Here is a 27,543-nt window from a genome sequence, read left to right as displayed (position 1 = left end):
TTGCAAGTCAAAAATAAATTTTTTTTTCAAGCATTCTATTTAATTTTTTTTTTGAACATAGCATATAAAAAAACAAATCAGAAGCTTAAGATCTATGAATGGTACTTTCACACCACGTGTTGAGAAAAAAGAAAATGCTATCGAAGAATGCGTTGCTCTCGACGGCTCTCTGTGTCCCTTATCAATGAAAAGTGCAAAGTGCAAGGGTATGCTCTGTAGTACCTACCTACATGTACGTATATTTCAAGTATAGTAGGCCTATTATAATTCCTCATTAAAAGTAGACAGGTAGGTACGTAATATATATATTTTTCAAACCAGAAACCTCGAATAAAAATGATGTCGATTCGTAAATCTTGAAAAATGAATCCATTCAAATTTAAATTCGTAAAACCCGCCGCCGCATTTTTCAACATGGGAAAACTCGTCTAAATTTGAGAACTTTTACTCCAACGAATACTCCGCGATACGGAATAATACAAAACTGTAGCTATCTTTTTCTTCATGAACTGAAAATCCACAACCCTTTTCATTCACCAAAGCCAAAGCCATTTGCAACTCTACAACACTTTCATTCATATCTTACACAATTGAATTCTCACCACAGCGACCGACCCTCATAGACCGAGCTTCGAATCATGCAAAGTCCAAACAATACGTAGCTGCTAGAGGTACTCTGTGTGGAAGCAGCAGAGGAGGAAAAAACCTTCCGGAGTACACGATTCACGATTCACGCAACACAACACACCCTCGTGTATACATTGCGATGAATTTGAAGCTAAATTACAACGTTTTCAAGTTTTTAATCTTAATGGCAACATGCTGAAAGTAAATATTCAAAGCTTATCTGTTAACTTACACTCGTGTGAAACATAAAAAGCTCGTCCGACCAGTGAAACCTGCCGGTTCGATCGCAATCCCATTGAAACAATGTTCAAAACTTTCTTCTTTAAACCTTTTAATAACAATGGGAACGAAAAGTTTGTTTAACCGGTGAGAAAGGATTTACTATATAAGCTTCGCAAACATCGAATACTTCAATTTCTTAAATTTAACGCTATACCTTCCGCCTCCACCCCCTTGTTCCCTCTCACCTCTCCCCCCTCTGCTTACTTAATAATGTGTACCCTTTATTCGCGAGCCTTTTATTTAATCTCCATCCTGCATTTTAACCTATATGTATGGTGAATTAATTATCATCAACCAATTAAAAATTAAATTCATATTCTCTCTGTATATCATAAAACTTTGATTCTTCGCTGCCAAACTGCATAACTCGAGTTCGTCGTAAAATTTCCTTTTACCGAGTAAAACATATTAAATTACGTCAACTGATTCGGTGTTAGGATTTGTTGCCAATAATTTTAATTTCACAATTTACCGAACTTTAGAAAATAAAACCATAAAAGTAATAAGTGTCCAAAAGTTTCAAAAAATAGGTGCCTGCCATCGTGATCACAGGGTTGAAATTCTATTCCTATATTTTCAAGATCTTTGTATTAGAAAATTTACTCTTGAAGATAAATCATGAGTCAGGGTAGCCGAAATACACGTATATCTCTTTGATACCTACTCCTTGGAATACGTCATGTATTTTTTTCAGTTTCTATGAAAAGCCTAGACTGTCGATTATAAAAGCGATAAATTCCAGCCGCGACGAATTTATTTAGTACACGGATTTCCAATTTGTTTTCTATTCACGATACACACGGTAAGTACCTCGGTTTCGTTTTCGAACGATTTTAATCTTCATCCACCATCGTTGGTTCAACGGCGAAGACCCGCAAACATAGAAATTTTCGTCGAAATTAAATTTTTTCATTAACAGAATTCGCCGAAAAGAAGACTATCGCGCAATCTCGTCCTTCATTCAATCGAAGAAAAACATCTTGTGCCAACATCGCGTACTTACTAATTCAGCTCATTTTTACACCTACAACAAACTATGGAATACCTACGTGGCTTTAAATTTGGTTCTTTTAATAAACGAGCTTTTTGTGAGAAAAAAAAATATGATGGAATAAAGTATTTTATGGCGAGCAGGCGAGGAAAAAATTTCGTGTTTACAAATTGAATCATGTTTTTTGAAGATGAGATAAAAAAAAAAGAGAAATAAACCTTTTTGGTACGAGTAGAAAGCTTGTAATGCGTTGGTGGTCTCATTTTCATTTGTCAGGGGCAACGTTGTGATGCGGACAACATTTTATTGTAGGTAGTAGGTAGTAGGTACCATGAGGTACAAAAATTCGCTTCCCGAATCTGAAATTGGTTCTGGTCTGGCGGTGTATTTTTGTATGTGCTCATTCAATTATTTTCTTACTAGTTCAAAAAAAAAATGCTGTAAATTAAAAAATTGAGATTGGCCTTCTCAAGTTGGTAATACAATTTGATTTCAAAATTTCTTATTTTTTGAAGCCCTTTCTTGACTTGAGTCATTAAAATGAATTAGGCCTAAAATAATTGTCTGACAAAAGCCTAGTACTTTTTTTTGTTGAAAAATTAATAAAACTGCAAAACATTAACACGAGCGTTCGTTATGCGAAGTGCGGAGGTCTGATCAATAAAATTTTTACCATCAATACCTACCTGCTTCAAAAATTCTAGTTTCGGTACTCATAATTCTTAAGTTATTGAAAAAGCCTCAAAATGTTGGAAAAATATTGCATATTCAAAATGATTACTTACTTATTTGGGAATACAAAGGTCATCATGCAGGGTCATGACGATGGGGGGGCAAGGGGAGCTTCTCCCTACTCTCTAAGCGTCCGAAAAATAGAGAAAGTTGGCAAATTGGCGATTTTCACTCGTCAGTTGACAAAAAACTCCTAATTGAAAAAATGAAAATTTTGAAAAGACAGCATGCCTCCACTACTTATGGTGGTGCTTATACGTATTATGAACCCCTGTATTGAAAATATTGGTAACATGTGAATCTATAAATAGAATGACGTCCAATTGATTAATACCGTGTATCAGGGTCTCTAAACTACCCAGCTAGCTCCAAGGTGCTTGTGTAGATGTCACTAGTAAGCAAGTAGGAAACTACTAGTGGAAGCTCGAAAATGTAGACACTGCACCTGGGGGAAGACATCCAACTAGCGGCCATATTGGCTGAATTATGTGTGTCATGCCAATTTCTCCCGCTGGGTGCTTTTGGCTGCGTTGTAGTCGAATTCTTGAACAAAATACAGCGCAACCAAGAGCACCAAGCGGTAGAAATTGGCACTACACAAAATATCACTACCATTCCTTTTCCCCGTTGCCTGCAGATTGAAGTACAGCGCAACCAAAAGCACCCAGCGGGAGAAATTGGCATGACACAAGATTTTACTACCGTCCCTTTTCCCCATTGCCTGCAGTTGGATGTCTTCCCCGGAGGGCCCAGGTGCAGTGTCTATACTCAAAAATAAATTTCCATGAGATACGTCATCAAAGCGAAAGAGGCAACACCAACATAAAGGATGTTTGCCCAAATACCCAATTTGACATAAGGGTACACATTGATTTGTACACAATACCACCTTGAGCAGTTATACGACTAGATGATGATCTTTTTGGTATATTTGGGATGTACCAGTCATCACCAAAATACTTATGCAAAGTGTGTCTCATTTAGTTAAGTTCCATTGACGTCCTTAGTATTAGGGGGTCACCAAAAGAGATGGAAAAAAGTGTATAGTGTTCAGTAAGTGGTGAAATACATTTACTAATTAATTTTAAGTTTTTTATCATAGGCTCTCTAACCAAGGTGTCGAGGTCTATGACTGTAAATATCTGAGAAAGACATAAATTCAACATGTTCTTAATTATTTGTACTTAATTTACCTATCCAATCTGCCTGCAAGTGGATGGATAAAGTATCAATACTAGTTTATTGCCTTAATTCTACTGATTTATCTATCACGGAATAGATAGATCATTTATTTGACTAAGTGCATTTATTTGCATACTATATTGAAAAATATGTATAATGATGTATGTTAATGATGTTTTGTAAATAGTGTAAATATACATAATAAGTAAATTTGAGTTCTAAGTATTATGTATCTCGTAAATTAATGTGTATAGTGATTTAGTTGAACTACACCCCTTCTGAGCTATCTGTATATTAGGCAATTATTCCCCACCTATGGAATAATTCTAATCTTCACCCCCATCGTAGTTATTATCTCCCAGATCCCACTATATTCTTAGTGCCTCTCTCCTTCACTATATCATATTTCATCTTGAATTCCAACAGTCTAAACACAAAAAGTTGGCAACTTGATTTTTAAATACCAACTTCTTTTTCAAGTTTGAACTTTTTTAAAAATCATCAATCGAATTTTAAAATTTTGAAGCAAAAATAGTAGGTAAACTACTTAATTTATCACACTAGAAAACATCGCTTTTATACCTCTCTCAATGCTAATTTTCAAGAGCTTTTGCCTGTCTTTTTCAATTTTAAATTTTTCAAAAAAAATCATAATTCGAATTTTAAAATTTTAAAGAAAAATAATCAACTTTTTATAAATAACTCATCGCATAAAAAAACATGATTTTTTATATCTCTCGAAATACTCATTTTCGAGACCTTTCTTGCCCTCGCTTCGCTCGGACTCGTTTGCTTTTTATTTTCAATTTTGAATTTTTCAACAAAAACAATCATCTTTGAATTTTGAAATTTTGAAGCAAAATAATAAACTTCTTATAAGTTACTCATCACACAAAAAATCATAGTTTTTTATACAGCTTGAAATACTGATTTTTGAGAGCTTTTTCACTCACTTCGCCAGGGCCAAAAATTATATTTTCGACATTCGCCTGCTTGAAAAAAAATCTTGGGTGTTTGAAGATATTGGGAAAAAAATCTCCATGTGTTTGAAAAAATGACCTGCTAAAACTAAAGGTTCTTCAAAAACTTTGAGTTGGAAATTTCAAGACAAAAAAAGTTACTAGGTAGCTGGCATTTTTATGCTTCCTCCTCCTCCCTCCTGAAAAACGACTTCGGCTGGGCCCTGTCAGCATGTAATCAAATTTTTCGAATTTGGGCTAAATTGCGACTGTACAGTTGACATTTTTCTGTGGGCTGTTTTCCAAATTTTCCAGCTTGCTTTTCTCAAATTAGGATATAAACTTCAAAAATTAGATAAATTCTTTTAAATTAAATTTAAAAAATTAATTGAAAATGCAATTTTGGTTGTATGTTCCTAGCGACAAAGTTATTCAACTCGTAATTTTATTATGCTATTTTACAAGGAGTGGGAGGAGGTGTCATGTCGGTTAACTAAGTGTTGGTTTGAATTGTTTCAAACATTTTCTTGAAAAGCGTTTCCTTCCCCATCATCGACAGAAATTGTGTAAAAAAATCTATGTGAGGTTCGTGATTATGGATTTTGATACATATTCTTTCCTTCTCCTTCTCTCAACCGTACATGTTAATGATTAATTTCAACCTGCTAAAAATGTCACCTGGAATATGTGACGAGAGAGTGAGTCTATCGTTATGTAATTTTCGACTCGTTTTCAACATAAAAAATACGTAACGAATCTGGGCTCTGTACGAATGAAGGTGAGAAGGGAAAATGGTAAAATGAATCACTTGACCAAACCTTCATATATATGTATCAACTTGAACATTGGTAATATGTTAAAATACACTTATAAATCTCAGTTCATCTCTCAGTTATAGTCTAAACGATGTATTTCTTAAATGTAAATTAGGTCATTGATGGATTTACAGACAAATGGAAGTATACACGGTACTACGAGTGTATCTAGTACCTACACGAGGAGGAAGGCGTCGAAGGGAAAAGTAAACCATATCGTGTAATTTCTGGTTAACACGTTTTGTTGCCAGGTACCTACGTACAGTGGATATGGTGGTAGTAGCCGGATGATATTGAGAGGTTTCGTCGAGGTTTACATTTCGAGTAGGTACCTTTACGATGATAAATTGTATTCGCATCCTATAGTTGTTATATACCATTCGGTCGGCATGTTCGCGGTAATTAAACTTCATAAGGAAGAGCTTACCTAAGCCCTACGTACACGGTGATGATAGGCAGCGGGATGGAGGACGAAGTAATGCACAATATGGTACTCTCGGCCACTGAGTCAATCAATATCGTATAGGTAGGTATATATTTAGAAAAGTCACCGCAGCGCAGCAACGTCCCATCATCTACACATCGTCACATATCGCAGAAGGCGAAATAGACAGAGACTACGTGTACTAGTACCAAACTAAACGTAATACACAAATACAAAATGCCACATACGTCAGTCGTCAACCGCAATATTTCAAGAGAGAAAATGCCTCCTTAAGTTACATGCTAGGTATATGATGTGACAAGCGTACGTAAACGTATCTCTACATTGCGAATAGATAAATCTGCTTTCGCGATCTCGAGCTATACGCTAGTGCTTTCGTGTGTTTATCGTAAATTGTCGAATCGTTAGCGGAAATAAAACGATTGTAAATTAAAATAGCCGCAGATTCGATGAATATAGCTTTTAATCCGACGAAGACGATGAGATGGTTGTTTGTGTTGGTGTGTTTCAATTCTTCGCCGTCTTGGGCTGTTTATTGTACGAGTACCTACGTGTAAAATACCACAGCGTTAGATAAGATGGCGAAAGGATTAATCAGAAGGAGAAACGAACAAACGAAGGGAATGTTTTCTCGTATATATGGATTTATACTACACCAGTATATATAGTAGATATGTGATGGCTGCAGCGTTTAACGTTTTGCGTCATTAGTGAAGATTAAAGCGAGGAGCATGTAGTACCGTAGTAGGAGAGAGAGATACGAGTATCCGAGAAAAGGAGCTTTTTAAATGAAATATTATCGCGATATGTGACATACGAATGACTTTTTTATTTCTCTTAAACAATATAATTGTACACAATGTATCGATGTGAAACGGGCACGACGATGGATGGACGAGGGCAAAACTTTTGTAAAGTGTTGAAAATGTCATCGCGTCTATGTGGCAAAAGTTTCGCGTGCTGTGGACAATTAACAAAAACGTCGCTAGAGAGAAAGAAGCAAGAAAGAAAAAAAAACTGCTGGTCGTTTGTTACTTTATATCTGTATATATGTTTCCAGCGATAAACTTTCCAATTCGAGTTTAATTATAAAAGTAGAAAAAAAATGCTATATACAAAAGGATAAAAATTACATTTTCGTCTACACGTTGAAAAAAAATACGCAAGAAGGAGTATCTATAAGTGAAAAAAAAACAAACATTATGGCATTCATCATCGAAGCGGCGACAAAGATGGTTCGATTTGATTGGAAAACGATTTACTTTTCTGGCCGGTTTGGCTGCTGCAGTTCCATGACAATAACCTACAAAACGAGATAAAAATAGCGAAACTTTGAAATGAGAGGGAAAAAAATTGCACGAGTTGAATAAGTATATAGGTAGGTAGGTATAGATAGATAGTAAAACGCCAACGACCGACGACGATGGGGATGGCGGGCATTTCCGCGTATGGCATATTTTAATGAGCATCATTTAGCTAAATAATTGCCACCAAGGTTTAACCTTTTTAAACAAATCGTCTGAGGGGTCTTCGGCGCATATTAACAAGTTCTTCTCGTCGTTTTTTTTTTGCTCGTGCTTTTTATTCGTTAGATAAGAGTGATAAATTGGCTTAAAAGCTGACGAAAAAAATTATATACCTTTGTATCTGACGCGAGAAGATTTAGCTAAAATCCTGCTGACAGCTATTTATAACGATTATCTTCGGCATCTGGCTATTCTGCGTACGATATCAGTACAGGTGCGGATTTTCTGGACGACGTCTTGTTGCATGAGGTTGAAGCACATGGCTATCAAAGCCATGCCTAGCATCAGGTACACCGAGCATAGGATGAAATTCGGCTCGAAATTACTGCCTTTGCTGGTTGTAGGAACTATATCACCGAATCCGATCGTACTTAAGGATATGAAACAAAAATAGGAACCATCTAAAAAATCCAGTCCTTCTTGGCCGCTAAATAGAAGTGCTCCTATTGAGATGAAACTGCGGACAGAAAAATAAAAAATGCTTTTAAAACGAAGTGGCTAAAAGTGAGTAAGTCTAAGTAGGTGAGAATATAAATGAAAGGATATTTGCGAAATTGTGGACCATTTTTTTCTTCATGGAAGGTGTTTGTTTATCTATCCAGTTTAAAGAATTTCTTCGCGCATTGAAGAGTGGAAAATAGGTATGTATATACATATGTAGGTAGAAGTTGAAAACAATGAATTTTAATGCCTAGATGAGCATGTGAAATTGCATCCCATAGCCCAACTCTGTTCGAGCCAGTTGATCAAGACGAGTAATTTGGTACCTAGGCTATGCTTCAAAAACAAAATTTTGATGGAAATTTCCGCCAAAAGAACAACTTGAAAATCGTGTTTTTGAGCAAATTAGTTTTCTGTTTTGTTTTTTTTTCGATTTGATACACTAGCGTTAGACAGAATTTCTTGTTCTCAGAGTTGTGCAAACTTTTTTTGAAAATGAATTTACATCTTTTCATTCGATTCTACTTGTTTCAAAAAGAGTTAAAATGAGGTAACTCATTTCTTTTAAAACTCTTTCTTTCAAAAATCGAACTCTAAATCGATTATCCTGTGCCTATTCTAAAGATTTTTTGCAGCTGCATAAAGTACCTGTAAAAATCTAAAAATTATTGTTTCCCCCTCCCTCCACGGAAAAACCATAACCTGTTTAATAGAAGATAGAAAATTTCAAGCCATTCATTAAAAGTTGAAAATAGAAACATTTTCAATAAATTTTACTTTTAAAAATTTTAATCTGAGTGAGGCAGTTGTGAACGTTCCCGAGTGAGTTGGAGTTTTAAAAAAAGCTCTTTGATCAAGTGTCATCATGCTGCAACTTTTTTTTTGGAAAAATAGAGGGGGGTGCGCACATAAGGTATGGATGTGATTTCAAAGGACCATAGGAAAAATTTTGAATCTTTGACTTGAACCTCTTTGTCTACCGTGGTTTAAAATTTTGAAATTAATATAATGAAAATTGAAAAAAAAATGTTTGATGGAAATTATTGATATGATTGGATTGTCTATTTGAATTGAAAACAAAAAATGTTTTTGTATTATCTCAATTGGCATATTCAGAAGGGATCTCAATCCCCACCACCTTTTTCCTCTCTCCAGAAAAGTGGAAAAGTTGCAAAAACTAAGTCATCTGTCTGCCTATCTAGCTTCTTAAGGTCATTGACCCGTCTGACTGGACTCTCAAGGTCGCTAACCTACTTGTCTAGCTTCTCAAGATCGTCTGTCTGCTTGTCCAGACTCTCGAGGTCACTGACCTATCTTCCTAGCTTTCCATGGTCGTATATCTGTCTACCTTACCTCTTGTATGAGGTCACTGACCTATCAATATGGCTCCCCAAGGTCATCTGTCTGCCAATCTGGTTTCCTAAGGTCATTTACCCGTCGGACTGGTCTCAGCTCAAGGTCACTGACCAGCTTGTCTAATCCTCACATAGTCATCCGTCCACCTGTCCAGCCTCTCAAATTGTCTGAATGCCTGTCTGAATGGCAAAGGTCGTCTGTCTGGACTCAAGGTCATCAACCCGCCCGTCTAGCCTCTCAAGACCATCTGTATGCCTATCTAAACTCTTAAGGTCATTGACCTGCACTCGGGGTTATTGACCCGACTCATGGTCTAGCCTTCTAATGTCATATGTGTGTGTGTCGGATCTCTTAAAGCCATTGACTTGTCTTTCCAGCCACTCGGGGACATTGACCCGTTTGTCTGGACACTCGAGGTCATCAACCTGTCTGTTTGGACACTTATACTCGTAATAATGTATAATCATATTATCACAAAAAAATTCCAAAAAATTTCTTTTTTATTTTCGACGTGAATTTTAAAATTTGAAATCGCGGTAGAAAAGTGACGTTCAAGCAATCGATTCACAATTTCTCTGTAGCCTGTAGCCTTTCGACGCCCCTTCACAACCTTTTCCTGATCTCCTTTTCCTTGAGTGTGTGAAATATGTAACTTTTTTCTTGTGATTTTTTTTTCCAACATCCCTTACATTGGAAACGAAAATTACATCGATTTACGTATACACACAAATCGGCCTCTTGAGGTCATTAACCCGTTAGTGTGGCTTCCCAAGGTCATATGTCGGCTTCTTAATGTCATTGACCCGTCTGCCTGAACACTCAAGATCACCGAATTACCTATCTAGCCTCATATGGTTGTCTGTCTGTCTATCCTGCCTCTTTGAGGTCATTCACCTGTCTGTCTAGCCTCTCGAGATTATCTGAGTACCTGCCTGGCTGTTCAGAATTTACTCAGATTGATTGAAAAATTCCAATTTTCTTTTTAAAACATGCACATTTTTCTCGTTAATTTATTCATTTCTTTTTTTTTGCATTTCAATTTTTTATTGTTTAAGTTGAAATGAAATTTCAAAACATATTTTTTTTAATCGAAAGTAAACATTTTTTCAACTAGGTAAGTACCTACATAAATTAAAATTTTCAAATTTGTAAGTTTTTTCTATTTCTCTTAATTTTTGTATGTCTTGAATATTTTCCTAATCGAAATGAAAATTTTTCTCATTTGTTAAGTCGAGGGGCTGATTTAAATTTCGAAAAACCACTCTTGTAAAAATTGAAACCAAATTTCTAAATTTGATTTATTTTATTTTTAAAAAATTTGGTCAGTGAAAGAACGACGATGAGACTCCACCAACTCTAAATTTTGCTTTGGGAACAATTTTACACAAAAAAATGTCTGCTTTCGGAAAACGTATTTTTCTACCTACTGCTTGAATTCTTTATGCAAACAAAGCCCAATGCACTTTCACACTAACGTACCAGTAAAATAATTTAATTAAGTAATAATTACCCGATCATTATCGCCAAACATAATGATATAGGAACTGTTATATCTTGAGGGTCTTTACTCGATATCGTAGACGACGATTTACTGGAATCGGTTTCGGTATCCTCATCGTCGCTTTCTTCGCCTTCAGTCACATCAGACCGAATATCCAAATTGGAATTCTGAAAATAGACGAGAAATTATTATTCGAAAGCAAAGCAAACTTCTCAGAACGTTTCGTGACATCGCGAGTAAAACGAATAATTAAATTAATCAATTTCGTAAACTTGGAACGCATCTCGTCACTGTACGGCGAATTATAATTTCCCCCAACAACATAATAACTCGATTTTTCAGAAAGAAATTGTTCTAGTAATACATATTTTTAATACACCTTCGTAACTTACTGTTAGAGTTAGTCGCGTCGTTAGAGATTGAAAAATAAAGCCTCTGAAAAATGGATTTTCTGCCAAAAAAACACTCTCTAGGATGAGTAGACGCAGACGCGACTTTCGCATCAAATTAATAAATGTTTAGTCTGCGGTGTGTAAATAATTAGTCATCATTCAGGTTGTTGAATTTTAATGTAGCCCTGTTTGGGCTCCGCGGCGCGCTGTTTTAGAATTTTAATTTGTTTGATAAAATGTCTAGGTAGTTTTTGAAAAAACATTTTAAAATGGAGGGAGGAGCTGACCGAGAAATTTGTGAATAAAATAGAAGATGCAATTTTGATGTCCTAAAAATTATATACTTTTGCTAACCAAGATGAATATGTACCTACTTATTGCCTCTGTGACAGATTTTAACGAATTATTTTCGTGACCAGCATAAAATTCTAATTAGTGGGCAAAAATAAGATATGTAGGTTATTTGAAATATGTACGTGTACATAGTTTTAGTTGCAAATTCTTCTGTTCTGTAAAAATTTTAGACTTGACGTGGATCAAAAAATTCATCTCTCTTGGAATTTCTCTCGTTTACTTTATCTTTCGACTTTGAAGACTCCAAAAATGATAATTTTACTCGTTTACCGAAGTATCCATCGGCCATTTATTACACCCAACAGGTCGATTTGAAAATTCACAAAGCGAAAAAATCAAATAACGATGTGAAAAAATTTGGAACATTGCCTCGGTCGTCAAATAGCCCATCCGGGTATTATTTTTTCCTCCATTCTTTTGAATAGCCACTGGTTGCACGATGTGTATACATTTTATCGAAAAGAAAAAGCCCAGGAAAAAGAGAGAAAAAATAAAAAAAAAATAACGTAGATTTTTACAATGTACAAATAATTTACGTTAGGAAAAAAACTGCTCTTTTTTTCATCTTTTTTTTTTGATACACGTTGAAAAAAAAGCAACGCAGCGCCATTCAAAATAATACAAAAAGGTCGAGTCGTTAACGTCTTTTTTATCTTAGCGGATTAATTTCCTAATTAAAACGATTCTCAAGACCTTTGGAAATTTTAAACAATACGTTCGCGAGCAAACTTTAACTCGAGGGCAAATAATAGAAGAGCGCGGTGAGCGTTGGGTGAAATTTGAAAAATCGTACTTTCGCGAGTTCGCTGCTCGTGCTCGCGTTCAAATAAATCTGCCGCGTTGTATCCTACCCTTCGCCTTGATTCCCGGTCTACTCGTCGTCTCGTTTATGTTCTTATATAGTATACGATGCGATGTCGAAGCTCGAACAGTGCAGATGAAAAAAATTACTTTATCATAGAAAAACCACGATCGCGTGTTCTATTTTAATGGCACCGGTGTATTTATTCTTTTTCGCCGCGAAATACGACGTCAAAAAACCCATTTTACCAGAGTAAATTTCCCGTCGTCGTTTCCCCTTTTCCCTTTTCTAATTCCGATGGAGCAGCCGGGGTGCGAGTGAAAAAAAATCGAATGTGTATAGTTTTCCTCTCTATTTCGACATCATCGCCGTGAATTATCACCTTTGGCGCGTACGGTGTGTTATGTTGCCTTTTCTCTTGTATCCTCCTCTATGCTCTGCTTCCTAATCGAACAACTTCTCATTGGTTGTGGCAGTGTGGGTGACTCGAATGTATACCAGGTGTCCGAGTTGTTAAAATGCCATGAATTGAAAGCGAATTAGTGCTGATTAAACGTTGGGAAAAATAAAAAAGAAGCAGTGAAATGTCTCGAATGATGTTGAAAAATTTATCAAATGATCGCAGCTTTCCCTGGCACAAACACTGGTCTTAAACCGTGTCTGTCACAAACACTGGTTTCAAACAGTGCCTGTCACAAACACTGGTTTTTAAACATTGTCTGTCACAAACACTGGTTTCAAACTGTGTCTGTCACAAACACTGGTTTTGAACAGTGTCTGTCACAAACACTGGTTTCAAACTGTATCTGTCACAAACACAGGATATAAACTGTGTCTGTCACAAACACTGGTTTCGAACAGTGCGTGTCACAAACACTGGTTATAAACGGTGTCTGTCACAAACACTAGTTTTGAACAGTGTCTGCTACAAATACTGGTTTTAAACAGTGTCTGTTACAAATACTGGTTTTAAACAGTGTCTGTTACAAATACTGGTTTTAAACAGTATCTGTCACAAACACTGGTTTTAAACAGTGTCTGTCACAAACACTGGTTTTAAACATTGTCTGTCACAACATTACCTTAATGCCAAATCCGAGTATGTCCATCAAAAACAAAATCGTCTTTTTGCGTCACTGATAAGACTCTGGGAAGCCCTGAATTGAAAAATTTGCATCCAAGTACAGTTGAAATGCACCACCGAAGATGCACGAAGCTGACCGATGTTCAATCAGAACTCAACGAACGCTTCCTAGCATATCCGAACCTTATCAGTGATGCGTGAAATCGTACTTTTTTGTATGGACATACTCGGATTTGGCATTAAGGTAACGACAAACACTAGTTTCAAACTGTGTCTGTCACAAACACAGGTTATAAACCGTGTCTGTCACAGAAGCTTGTTTAAAACAGTGTCTGTCTCAAACACTGGCAGTGTCTGTCACAAACACTGGTTTTAAACAGTGTCAGATTCAAACACTGGTTTTAAACAGTGTCTGACACAAACACTGGTTTTAAACGGTGTCTGTCACAAACACTGGTTTTGAACAGTGTCTGTCACAAACACTGGTTTTAAGCGGTGTCTGTCACAAACACTGGTTTTAAACGGTGTCTGTCACAAACACTGGTTTTGAACAGTGTCTGTCACAAATACTGGTTTTAAACTGTGTCTGTCACAAACACAGGTTATAAACCGTGTCTGCATTTCACAGAAGCTGGTTTAAAACAGTGTCTGTCTCAAACACTGGTTTTAAACAGTGTCTGTCACAAACACTGGTTTCAAACGGTGTCTGTCACAAACACTGGTTTTGAACAGTGTCTGTCACAAACACTGGTTTTAAACAGTGTCTGTTTCAAACACTGGTTTCAAACAGCTCTTTCTTTAAAAATGTGGACGTTTCTAAGAAATCACAAAAAACAGTATAAGTAGGGGATTAGGAATTTAAAGACTTCCTGGGAATTTATATTTAGTAGTACATGCCTATATCTAATACCTAGTCTGTGAGTTTTTGAAAAGTTGTGATGATAAACTTTGAAAGAAGAGGTAGGCGGGTTCTGCGCCAGGAGGGGAAAATTTGACCGTTGCTCTAGAATCAAGAGCAGCTTGTTTAAAGCAGTGCCTTTCTCAAACACTGGCAGTGTCTGTCACAAACACTGGTTTTAAACAGTGTCAGATTCAAACACTGGTTTTAAACAGTGTCTGTCACAAACACTGGTTTTGAACAGTGTCTGTCACAAACACTGGTTTAAAACTGTGTTTGTCACAAACACAGGATATAAACTGTGTCTGTCACAAACACTGGTTGCAAACACTGCCTGTCAGAAACATGGGTTTTTACACATTGTCTGTCACAAACACTGGTTATAAACGGTGTCTGTCACAAACACTGGTTTTAAGCAGTGTCTGTCACAAACACTGGTTTTAAACGGTGTCTGTCACGAACACTAGTTTTGAACAGAGTCTGTCACAAACACTGGTTTTGAACAGCGTCTGTCACAAACACTGGTTTTGAACAGTGTCTGTCACAAACACTGGTTTTGAACAGTGTCTGTCACAAACACTGGTTTTAAGCAGTGTCTGTCACAAACACGGGTTTTAAACGGTGTCTGTCACAAACACTGGTTTTAAGCAGTGTCTGTCACAAACACTGGTTTTAAACGGTGTCTGTCACAAACACTGGTTTTGAACAGTGTCTGTCACAAATACTGGTTTTAAACTGTGTCTGTCACAAACACAGGTTATAAACCGTGTCTGCATTTCACAGAAGCTGGTTTAAAACCGTGTCTGTCTCAAACACTGGTTGTGAATGTGTCTGTCTCAAACACTGGTTTCAAACAGTGTCTGTCACAAACTCTGGTTTTCAACAGTGTCTGTCACAAACACTGGTTTTAAACAGTGTCTGTCACAAACACTGGTTTCAAACAGTGTCTGTCACAAACACTGGTTTTGAACAGTGTCTGTCACAAACACTGGTTTTAAGCAGTGTCTGTCTCAAACACTGGTTTTAAACAGTGTCTGTTTCAAACACTGGTTTCAAACAGCTCTTTCTTTAAAAACGTGGACGTTTCTAAGAAATCACAAAAAACAGTATAAGTAGGGGATTAGGAATTTGAAGACTTCCTGGGAATTTATATTTAGTAGTACATGCCTATATCTACTACCTAGTCTGTGAGTTTTTGAAAAGTTGTGATGATAAATTTTGAAAGAAGAGGTAGGCGGGTTCTGCGCCAGGAGGGGAAAATTCGACGGTTGCTCTAGAACCAAGAGCAGAGCAAACGAGTAATTCACTCTTTTTTTATGTTTGGGAAAATGGCCTTCATATTGGAATAGATATTGATGTATAGGAAATTTTCTTCTAAAACAGTTTTTTTTTCTGCAATTTTAAATGAAAAGGTTCTGCAACTTTGAAAAAAAATGCTTTGGCAACTTTTCTCTTGCAATTAAAAAAAAAAACTTTTTGGAAATTTTGATTTAAGAAAAGTGATCATGTTTGTAATTGTGACCAAAAACCCGGTTTTTTGTCACAAAATAGGAAAGACTTTCTGGAAATTTTGACCAATTCAAAAAGTTTTTTCGGAAATTTGGCAAAAAAACAAGACTTTATGAAAAGTTTTACCAAAAAATAGGCAATTTTGAAGAATTTTGTACCTACTCGTATTTTTGTTCGGAAATCGGGAAAGTGGCACAAAAAAAGAGCTGGGTGTAATTTACCTGCAGCATTTTTTTCTGCACTTTTTTCAAAGAATAAGCAAACTTGAAAAATTGTTTTCAAAAATTTTGAATTGACATGTAGGAATTAATATTAAAATCTTACTACCATGTTTGACAATGACGTTTCCTTCCAATTTTAAAAATTAAACCAACAAAGAAACATTTTGAACTCATCATTATCCAAACACGAAACCAAAGTAGATCGAACTACATACGATCTCAGTAACCAAAATTTCAGGTGCTAAAGTTAATTTATAGATTTTTATTGAAGTTTTGAAAATTTTAAAAATATTAAAACGGCAATTTTCAGGACAGCTTTCAAACTTTTTAAAGAAATAAATTTTTTTAAATGTCAATTTTTACTTGTTCAATGCCATTCTGAAGCCTCCAGTGACTTTTTTTTCAGAAATTTCAAATTGCTGTAGAAGGGTTAAAAATTATCTTTAGACTAATAACTTTGTTCGATGCTTAAGTTAATTTCTGACCCTTGCAGTGTAATTTGAAACTTCTGGAAAAAATCAACTGGGGGCAATAGCCCAAAACTGATAATTGTTAATGTGTTGGAGTTCAATTGAAAAAATGATTTACATTGATTTATTTGCCCCCAAAAAAATATGTATATTTCATGAAAAAGTTTGAAAAATTGTCTTTGAAGCTGGGTTTTTGAGTTTTTTAAACCTTCGAAAATTCGCCAAATATCCAAAAATGAACTTAAGCTTATTGAATTTGGATTTTGGGAGTTCCAAGACATGCTCTTTCAATTTAGTGTGGTTTTATGCAGTTTTTTTTAAAAAAAGGAAAAATGATAAATCAAATTTTGACCTAATTAATATAATATTTTCACGTTGAAACACATAATTTGAAGCAAAACTTGATTTTTTAAATGATTTTTTCAACAAAAAAATCTGATAGTTTGGTTTTGTTTAAATCAGAGCACATTAGAGATCTTAAGGTTCATTCATACGTGAATAAATTTGGATTTTCTTGGCAACTTACATACGTTGTTGAATCACCAGCCTTTGGTTTACCAAACTAAATTTCGGACACCCTGTATAGCCCTACATCTCGTCGAATTGGTAGAATAAAGGATGCCAGTTTGAAATAATCCTCCAAACACAACACGTCTAAGTCTCTATATGTTTGTTTGTAAATTACGTAAGCGGCGCGAAGCGTCATTACTATTTTGCCAGAGAGCTCTTTCAAATGTCAAGAAGCAATTAACATCCTTTCATGTAAATGTCGTCGTTTGTCGTCTTATATTATTCAACTCGCGAGATCTTTGATTGATTTAAAAATTCCCTTTGATCGTCGATAAACGTTCGACGACAATTTAAGCCTTTCTCGATATCGGGCAAAAGCTAAAAGTTTTCCAGAATTGCGGACTTGATACGATAATAACTTGGCAATTTTTGGCAATTACCGAAGTTTGTCGCAAATTCGTGTTTTTTTCCCTTATACTTTCTTTACTTTCTTGTCCTGTAACTTTGGAGTTTACACATTTACGATAGTGTAAAATTCGCTTTATTCCGTCAACCATATCGGAGTAGTTTTAACGCGTTTTTCTAACCCTTTTTTCGCGATATTTGCGGTATTCGAACGAGTCGACTCGTGTTTTTAACATTCCGAGGGGTATGTTCTTCCTCGTCGTCGGTCGAATACGAGTAAATGAAATTATCGCAGCAGCTACTACTCCAGTCGCATTAACAATTTTTGTATAAAATGGTCTTATACTTACATACAATGTAACGCGAAGATAAAATTACATTTTCCACGTTTTTTTCTGTTGCGAATACCTCGTCGTTAAAAAAAAAAGTTGAAAATAACCAAATTTTTCGAACATCTCGCGAATACCTTGTTTAAAATTTCGCCTTTAATGCGAACCAAGGTCGTAAGGGAATTTTTATTAAAAGATTCAACTATTGTTTTGTCTTTGGGGTATACCTCGTTTTGCCAAATACTTGTTCTAGGTTTACGATATGTATAAAAATTCTTATTAGATCGCGTGCTGTGTACGACCCCTTTGAGCAAATTTCATGCCTATTAAAATATCCTCGCGAATATCGAAATTGAACAAATTGAAAATTTTCTTCAATACGCTATAAACGGTGGTATTTTTTCAAGCGATTGTCCCTCGAGCCAAGTTTACATTTTTCAAATCGTCGTGTATCGTATTCGTAGGTTATTAAGGCAACGAAAATATCTTGTAATTCATCCCTAACGTCGCCATTATTTCGATAACGTACTTGCACGATCAAATATGAAAATTTTTACACCCGAAATCGATTTTTGGATGAATTTTGCCCGAAGAAAATGCCAATTATGGTACTTATAATAATATTTTTTGTTACGTTCTTCGTTTCATTATAATAAATAGAAAATTTTGTCACGTTTTTATTGAGAAAACTTTTCTTTTCCAATATTCAATGTCATTTTTCTTTTTTTTTTCTTTTTTTTTTCATTGCACAGATCTATACTAATGTCTTATACCTACATACCTACGCAAAATTTTTAAAAAAATTAAAACTGCAAGAACTACGCACGTTGTTGGTTTACAAAAATCAGTTCAAGGAATGTCTTTAAAAATTATTTTCCATGGCTTATTAAAAAATATTTTTTAGAAAACACAAAGTCTATAATAGTTTATCAAACTTGTATTAATTTCAAATATTTTGTCGTGAACAAAAAACCTATCGTATAAAAATAGGTAGTTTTCTACATGACGAAGAATTTACTGGATTTTTTTTCCTTTGGTCGATTTATTTTCTCAGCAGACCGGCAGTGTTTGACTTTAGCCGAAAAATTCCTATCTTTTATTGCGTGCCTTTTTAACATTGATGAATTTCTTTACTCTTTCAAGTTGGACTTTGTATAAATTCTGGATTTTTCGACGCGTACATTCCGCGTACTTTTTTCTTATTTATTACCAAAGTTGCGACGTAAGTTTGGTTTACGATTCGCCGACGACGACGTTGATTTCTGAATAAATTTTAAAACGATAATCGTATGCAATTATCTTGGTATTTTAGTTTTTTTTCGGAAACGTTTTAGAATTGGATTTTGTTGTGATAATTGAGAGGAAAAAAAGCACAAGGGATTCGGTAGCCTGTTTTTGATAATGTAAACCGAAAAATGCCTTATCAATTCCCGAAAATTTCAACCCCAAGGTTCGAATACCTTTTTATCAGCAAATTTTACTAATACTGGCAATTCGACAAGAAGCTCAGCAAAACAACACGAAAAACTTCAACAAAAAAAAAACACCCAAAAACAGCACGAGTTGTGGATTAGAAATCGAGAAAGAAACTAAAAATGGATATTTAGTCATCATAATCAGTCTATGACTGACCAGAACCCTGCGATGGAAATTTTTACTGCAAAGGTAAGCGAGTTCTGCCCCAGGAATGAACAAATTTAACCTACATTAATTCAGAACGACAGGAAAAGTAGTAAAAAAACTGATCGTTCCTCTTTTATTTGTGTTTAAAAAAGTGATTCTCAAAATGGAAATGTTTTGTTAACTATTTCTCTTTCCTTCAATAATAATTTCATTTCCATTGGTACACAATCAAATAATGATACAATTGAAAAAATCATTATTGAAATAATGTTTGGGATGAGAAACTTTGAGTGGAAATATAAGCGGGTTCTGCGCCAGGAATAAAAATTGAGCCCTTGATTGCTTGAGAACGAACAGGAGAGCAAACTGGTTATTCGCTCTTCTTCTCCGAATGGTTTGAAAAAATATCTCCAGATTTTAATTTCAAGATTGAAAAATGTTTTTATTTTTCTCCCCCCCCCCCTCTTCCTCGGAGGCTCCAGAACGGCTTGAAATCACCTCCAATTGACTCAGCATGTTTTCATTGAGTAAAATTGTATTTATATGGAAATCTCAACTTTCAAAAATCTGCTGGAGACTCCAAAAAATGCTCAGAACGATTCCAAGTTTTTTCTATGTATCGATTCCATGTGTAAAATACGGAATACTACACTTAAAATTTCAGATTTCTTAATCAATTCGGTAAAATTTGGATTTTTTCACATTTTTAACCCAAATTTGATTTTTGAAAATTTACCAAAAATCAAAAAATGCGCTTTTGCATCTGAAATTTTGAAGTACAATTGCATTAAAATATCGCATTCGCATATTTTATTGGTTAAACACATGTATTTAAGACTATTTCAGCTCAAAGTTTGAAAAAATTCACTTTAGAACTTTTTCAGGGTTTCTCAAAGTTAGCCACCCTCGAAAGTGATCTGCAAATATGAAGTCAAAAATTGACTTGAAATAAAAATTATAGCATGCCAGTCGTTTAAGAAGTAAAATACAACATATTTGCCGCAAACCGGACCTCAATAGCTTTTCATGGTTTCCCAAAATATGGACCTCAAAAAAAAGTCAAAAATTGAATTTTTCGATATGAGCCTAGTTGGTGAGGGGGTTGCAAATGATATCAATTGAACTTACTACTAGTAGCAATAAACCATGAAAAGGGCATTAGCGGGGCTCGACGGGAAGGGTAAAAAAAGGGGGTTCCAAAATTTTCAAAAACTGAAATACCCCTCCACAACCCTCAAAAAGGTCAAAAATGAAAAAAGCGTTATTTGCTGCATTGCCTACCCTTAAAGCAACATATATTCGTTACTTTTAATTTTTTACATTTTCGAGCAGTGGTTCTAAAAATTTTTGAAATTTTCGACTTTGGGGCCACCCCACAGCTCTCCTATGGGTTCCCCTGGGAAAATATCACCCAATATTAATAATAGGGACCATCCCCTATATGAAAAGGCCACTCAAGTCTCGAAGTAGCGAGGGGCACGAAAATGGCCAGAATGACCTCCTTCTTTGGTTGAAAAATGGTAGTGATTCGTTTTTAGCTTTTTCACTGTAGGTATATCTATTTTGGAATTTCTGGAGAAAATTGAAAATTCGCTGGAGATTTCGGAATGGCCAAACACTAGTAATTTTTGATTTGGAGGCTTGAAATGGAGTTAAATATTCATTGGGGCTCTTTTTGTTTGAAAAATATACATGATTGTAGGTATATAAATGTTGAAGGATTTTCACCAAAATCAGTGGACCCCTTCATTTTGAGTTGAAAATCACAAACAAAAATTTAACCAATAAAATTTGATAAATTTTTGGCTATTTTCCTCTTTGAAAAAAAATCACAATATTGGCCAAAAATTGGCACTACTGCATTCCAAAATGTTTCACCAATCTCAAAAATTATATCTTCCGATGTCTTGGCATAAATTAATGCGAAATATTTGAGAAGAAAAAAATTTTAAAACACGAATTATCCAAAAATAAGCAATTTGCACATTTTCAACCGCTCAGTAGAACTTCAAGTGGTCTTGGATTTTGATGGCAATGGCTTAAGCCGACGTCGCGTCGCGAATCTGGGTTTTTCGAAAATACCCCCTTTTGGCCCCTTCAGAAGAACTTCATGGAGCTAAAAAAATTTCCAAGTGACTTTTAACTCAAAATTAAAGTCTCCACAGAATTTTATGAAAATCCTCCGATATTTTTTTGTGATTCGCTCTAATGTTTTTTCAAGTTTTTAAAAATTCGTCTAAAATCAAAAAATAAACTTCAGACTTACAAAATTTTAATTGTATGGGACGGATTAGGACATCCTTACAAGATGAACGTAATTTAAAATACAATTTTTATGGATCTGTGCGGTTGAGTGCCTATTTTTAAAACAAATTTTCATATTTTTGGAGCTTTCAAACCGCGTGAGTCCAAATTTTTCAAAATTCAGATTATTATTGGTATCACCGGATTGGTTTTTATGAAGGCTAAAATATGCACCATTCATTTTTCAAAATAAAAAACAAATCCAGAATCCCTAAAAACGATTTTGAAAAAAACCCACCCACGGAAAAAACAGGACAAGTCCATCGCACGCAGCGCACCCCACATATGTATTTTGGCCAAACCAACTTCAGAAACGGATTGGGAAAGTCAAAAAAACATGCATTTTGACACCAAACTCGATAGTTTTGTACTTAACATTTTAATTTTTGTAAACTCACCCCCCCTCCCATTCCCCGCAGGAAAGTCTTTGTTCGGTTTGTCGTCAAAGTGTCTCCGCAAATGAATTTTCCTTCTCCGAAACCCCCAACAATCCATGATAATTTTATCAAAAACTCGACAATTCTAATAATTTGTTCAATTTTCACTCAGATTCAAAAATTTTGGGGTGTAAAAAATTGAACAACCCACCTCACTCTATAAATCCCCTTATATTTTTAGATTCGTCATCTTAAAATCCCCATGCAAGGATTTTTTTTTTTCATCAAAATGGGAAATGAGATTGAACTAAAGATTGAACATATTAAAATAAAGTTATTTGGTAGGGTAAGTATCTTATACCAATCGATCCGTAATTTTATGTAGTTTCTTATGAAAAAAAGGCATTTTGAAAATATTATTTTATTATAAAGCTAGACATCATTTTTATGTCAGAACAAAAAACTTCCCATAAGTAGGTACGCGCTCCCTAAGTCCTATTAGCACGCATCAAAGTGGACTTACCAACCAGGTTCTTTCCAAATTTCCAGATTTACTCGTTTACCTATTACATATCAATATTATCAGCACAGTTTCCCTACAACTACCATTCTAAACGGATATCGTAGCTGGATGAAGGGTGCCAAAAAAAGGTTTGCCATAATTATACGAGTACGTAGCTTAAGTGTGTAGTTTGCCTTCTAGATGAAAAACAAAATCCTGGTTTGGCTCGATCAAACGTTACAAATGTATGTACCATATGGGAAGAATATGGGGGTATTAATGGAAGAAAACGTTATAGAGAGAATGCGGTGTAAACAAAACCGCCGTTGTAAAATACATACAATCTTTTATCGTGGTAGATAGATACCTTCGAGTTAAACAGACTAAAACACAAACACATAGCGATATAAGCTGAGGAAAGCAGGGTATACATACTATAAAGACTATAGTGCACGAGAAGAATGTGCAAGAGACGAGACGAGGTGGTATATATAAATAAAAATACCCGCTCGCGCGTCGAATGTATCGCATAAACTAGCCATTTAGCGAAAAAGAAATCAAAACCCGCTGACAAAAAGTGAGAGAGACAGAGACAGAGAAAAAAGATAGGACAGCAATGACCGTGTGTACTGCACAAGGGACAGGCAACTTCATATGATCGGAGACGAACGACGAGCATCGTTCTCGTATCCAGTATATGTACTATACTACTTATATGTGTGCAAGTAAAAAGTAAATGTTTTATGTTTGAAGTTGCTTTATTGCAAAAGGAACGCCATTCCATTATCCTGCAAATGACCCGAATGAGCGGCGAAATAAATACTACACGAAGAACACAGTGCGCGGCGTACGCGGTGACGCCGGCAGCGCCAGCGCCATCGCCATCGCAATTTCGCATTGTTCGTTTTATTACACGATTCGTGTCGGACAATAAATAAAATTCGCCCCGGTGTATATAAAATTAATCTACGGCAACTGCGTGCGATGCGGAGGACGCGGTCCCGATCTCGGTCGTGTTAAGAGTTATGGAATATTAAATAAAACGTCGAACTTACCGGCCACGTCTTTTCGGAGGCGGCTCTCCAAGAGTTGAGTGACGGTACCGCAGGTGGGGGTGCGTCACCATTCAAAATTCTACGTCTTCTTAAACGGCATATCTTGCATAAACAAAATTTGGCGTACAGCCATTTGAAACTCTTGGCCAATAGGTCTCCGATGTTTGACAAGTACAAAAGGAATAGCGGCATTCCGAAAATAGCGTACACAATAGTGGCCACTTTACCGAGCGGGGAACGTGGGAAGACATTTCCGTAACCTGAAAACAAGAATTTATCGATAACCGGCGCTAGCTCGTTTTTCATCGTGTAATTTTCTCACAGGTATATACGTAGGTACAGGTACTATCATCCTTTAATAATTTAATACGAGTATAAATATTTTTTTATTGTATGTACTACATCCCTACTGTTTTCAAGCCCCTTTGGCGTCTTAAGAAGACATGAGGTGTTGTCATCGCAGTGCGAGTGTGTGTATGCTTTTTCTTGAGAGCTTCCTCAACAACGTGGCACGCGTGTATACTAAATTCTTTGTACGCGATAAACGCGAATAAAGTATTTAAATTACGTTGACGACGTGCTGCCTGCTACCTTGGCGCGTGTATTGTGTTTGCCATCGCGTCTTCGAAATAAGAATAAACACTCGAGCAGCTCGAATAGAAATTTATATCAACATTATCGCTCTGAAATTGCGAGAGAACTTCTCCGGTATTCTTTTATCTTATAACAAAAGCCAGCGCCGCGTTTTCTTAGGTGTTTTCAGCGACGACGACGACGAAGACTTTCCGATCGAATGGGTACGGAATGACTACAATTGCGCGAGGTTTTTGACTCTTTGCTTGTACAAACACCTATTAGAAATAAGACTCTTTTAGAGATTTCTCTCCAGCTCTCTCTTTCTAAAGTGCGTTTATCGATGAGGGGAAAAACTGTAACGACGCGACGCACAGTGGTCCAAAATTGCAAAATAGTAGCCAAAATTTGAAAAATTCTCAGAATAGAAAAGTCTCAAAAGATTGATTATGAATATGTAGGATTGTAGGGGTTTTCTATATTACATTCTATTTCTTTTTTTGTGGTTTCGAATACTTTTCCATTATTTTTCTTGCCTACAGGAATGATTGAATAATTGCATGAGGTATGTACTCGTACCTTCAAATGGTCAAAAAAAACTGCCAATTTCAAAACAGTGTAAAACATGTCAATTTTAATTTTTTTCAAAACTTTGTAGGTTTATATCAGAATATGGACATTTTAAAGTACCAAAATCGTTGATTCCATTTTTTCAAAAATATTTTTGCTCATCACAAAAAAAAACTCATTTTTTGGGTAATTTTAAGGTAAAATTTCTTATTAAAAAAAAAAAACATTCTAGACCAGCTGAAAATATCACATTGTTTTGGGGTACTGTCTACTGTGGCATGTAAGTAAGGGAAAAAATCCACAAAAAATTTTCCACAAACTTGCCCCCTAAGAAAAAAATTTTTCTATGCAAAGTTTTCCTTTTTTTTTTTTGTAGGTATTTTCAACTGGAAAGCTACTATCTATGTATTTAAAATGAAAAATGCGCGAAAATTGGAGAATACTACATATTGTGCGTATGGTATATTGTACCTTGGCTTGAAAATGAAGATACAGTAAGTTCCGCTTAATGTGTTATCGGTTAATAGAGAAATTCGCTTAATAGAGTTGAAATGGGTTGGAACGGAACGTTTGTATCTGTTTACATCCAAGTTTTATCGCTTATAATAGTGAAAATGAGCATTGCACTCGGTTAATAGAGTGGACTACTCATTAAAAGTTGGAAAAAAACATGAATTTCAGCAAAATTTAACAAAAATTGGATGAAAAAATGTTGAAATTGATGAAAATTAGCAAGAGATGATGAAATTTTTGTAAAAATTTATAAAAATTGTAAAAAAAAAAAAAGGTGTTCAAAGTGTATTAAAAGATTAACCGTAACTAAAAAACACAAACCATATTGAAATCACCTTTAAAAAACATTGAAAAGTGATAAAACTTCAATTAAATTTGGAATTTTGCAGTTTTTTCCGCATCAGTTATTAGTTTTTCGCTTAATAGAGTTGAACATGCCTTGGACCAACGCGCCCACATTAAGCGGAACCCACTGTATCAAAAAAAATGACCTTTGCTTTCCTCCTTTGATAAAATTTTTTGATTTTCATAAACAGTTGACCCAAATTACAAAGAGTCATTCACTCATACCCTTAATCTTGAAAGTTTCCCTACCATGTCAACTCCAAAAACATTCTTAACCCAAATCAATTTGTATTCAGATCAAAACTTAGTACTTCAGATGCCATCTATGAACTAGTCAACACGATTTCTGATACTTGTATGCTACAAAATAATGAAAAACTTATAGGTATAATTATTTTGTGATCAATGTGACCTCTCCAAAGCTTTTGACAGAATAAAACATGATATCCTTGTGGCTAAACTAGACCATTATAGTATTCGGGGTATTTCCAAAAAAAAAACTCATAAAATCCTACCTAACCAGCAGGACACAAAGAGTAAAACTAGTTTCTAAAGAAAGAATTGTTATATCTGACCCAGAAAACATTACCATGGGAGTACCACAAGGTTCAAACCTAGGGCCATACTTTTTCATCATGTATGTAAATGATTTTCCCCACTGTATCAAAAATAAAACTATACAATTTGCAGATGACAACACAGCAATTACAAAAGGAATCAACTGGACCCTAGCAGTTGAGAAAGCTGAAAAACCCCTCCTAGAAATGCAAACTTAGTTCATAGTAAACAGCATGGAACTAAATCTAAATAAAACAATAATTATGCCATTTTGTACATCTACTACCCAACCCTCATCTTTGATCTCTTCTCTTGATCTCATCCAAACTTGTGAAAATACCGCATTCCTTGGCACTGTAGTTTCTAACAACCTAAGGTGGATAGCACAAACTGACAAACTAGCAAATTGCCTCTCTACAATAGCTTATACGAGTATGTATCATGACCCAACTACGCCATATCACATCAACTCAAACTAGAAAAATTGCTCATTTTAGGTTATTTCAATCCATTGTAACCTATATAATTTGGCATTTTGGAGAGGTAACCCCACCCTGTTGAACAGAATATTCCTAATACAAAAACGAATTCTACGGAAAATGTTTGGCCTAACTTGTACTGAATCATGTAAAGACCTATTCGTTTCAGAGAAAATCCTAACCCTTCCCTCGTTGTACATACATATAAGTTTATATTAAGATATGTTCCATAAATGTTAACTTGTACAAAGCCAAAAAGCGCCCATGTACGTAATACAGAATTGAATTGAATTAAAGTTGGAAAACCAATACATTGATACCCATTTCTGTTTTTTTTTTCAAGTTTACGTTTTGCACCCCCCCCCCCCCTTAAGATCTCATTTCGAGGTTAAGATGAATATGAATGCTAAAATCGACTTCATGTGACCCGAAAATCCCCTACTTCGATACCCATGTTGAATTTTTCGAAAACTTCATGTTTTGCACTCCTTCTCCCTCGAGTGCTCATTTCGAGGTTAAGCAGAATATGAATGCTAAAATGGACTTCTGCTATCCTAAAAACCATTATTTCGTTACCCATGTCGAATTCTTCGAAATTTCATGTTTTGCACCCCCCTCCCTTGAGGGCTTATTTTGAAGTCAAGGGGAATATGAATGCTAGAATTGACTTCAGCGACCCGAAACCCCCTATTTCGATACCCATTAGATTTTTTAACCCCCAAAATATAAATTTTGAAATCTAAAAAATATTTTTCAGTATTTATGTGTCTTCATGCCAATTTTCAACCCTTCTCGAAATTTTTTTTATTGCCA

The 27,543-nt window shown here is 35.4% G+C and overlaps 1 protein-coding gene and 1 long non-coding RNA gene across 3 annotated transcripts in view; one reads left to right on the top strand and one right to left on the bottom strand.

Annotated features, from left to right (window-relative positions):
* Positions 1 to 27,543, top strand: part of LOC135836810 (uncharacterized) — a 215,769-nt gene that overhangs the window by 132,534 nt on the left and 55,692 nt on the right. The gene's annotated exons all lie outside the window — the stretch shown is intronic.
* sand (sandman) overlaps positions 7,055 to 27,543 on the bottom strand; it is a 72,267-nt gene continuing 51,778 nt past the window's right edge. For both annotated transcript variants that reach the window (XM_065351830.1, XM_065351831.1), the window contains exons 3-6: positions 23,693 to 23,952; positions 10,867 to 11,024; positions 7,673 to 8,016; positions 7,055 to 7,336 (exon numbers count right to left, since the gene is read on the bottom strand). In XM_065351830.1, the coding sequence (XP_065207902.1) occupies positions 7,731 to 8,016; positions 10,867 to 11,024; positions 23,693 to 23,952 (704 nt within the window). In that variant the 3' untranslated portion in view covers positions 7,055 to 7,336; positions 7,673 to 7,730. The remainder of the gene's footprint in view (positions 7,337 to 7,672; positions 8,017 to 10,866; positions 11,025 to 23,692; positions 23,953 to 27,543) is intronic.

The sequence above is a fragment of the Planococcus citri genome, chromosome 2, assembly GCF_950023065.1.
Source record: "Planococcus citri chromosome 2, ihPlaCitr1.1, whole genome shotgun sequence".
NCBI classification, from domain to species: Eukaryota; Metazoa; Arthropoda; class Insecta; order Hemiptera; family Pseudococcidae; genus Planococcus; species Planococcus citri.
This window is presented reverse-complemented; position numbering and strand designations above follow the sequence as displayed.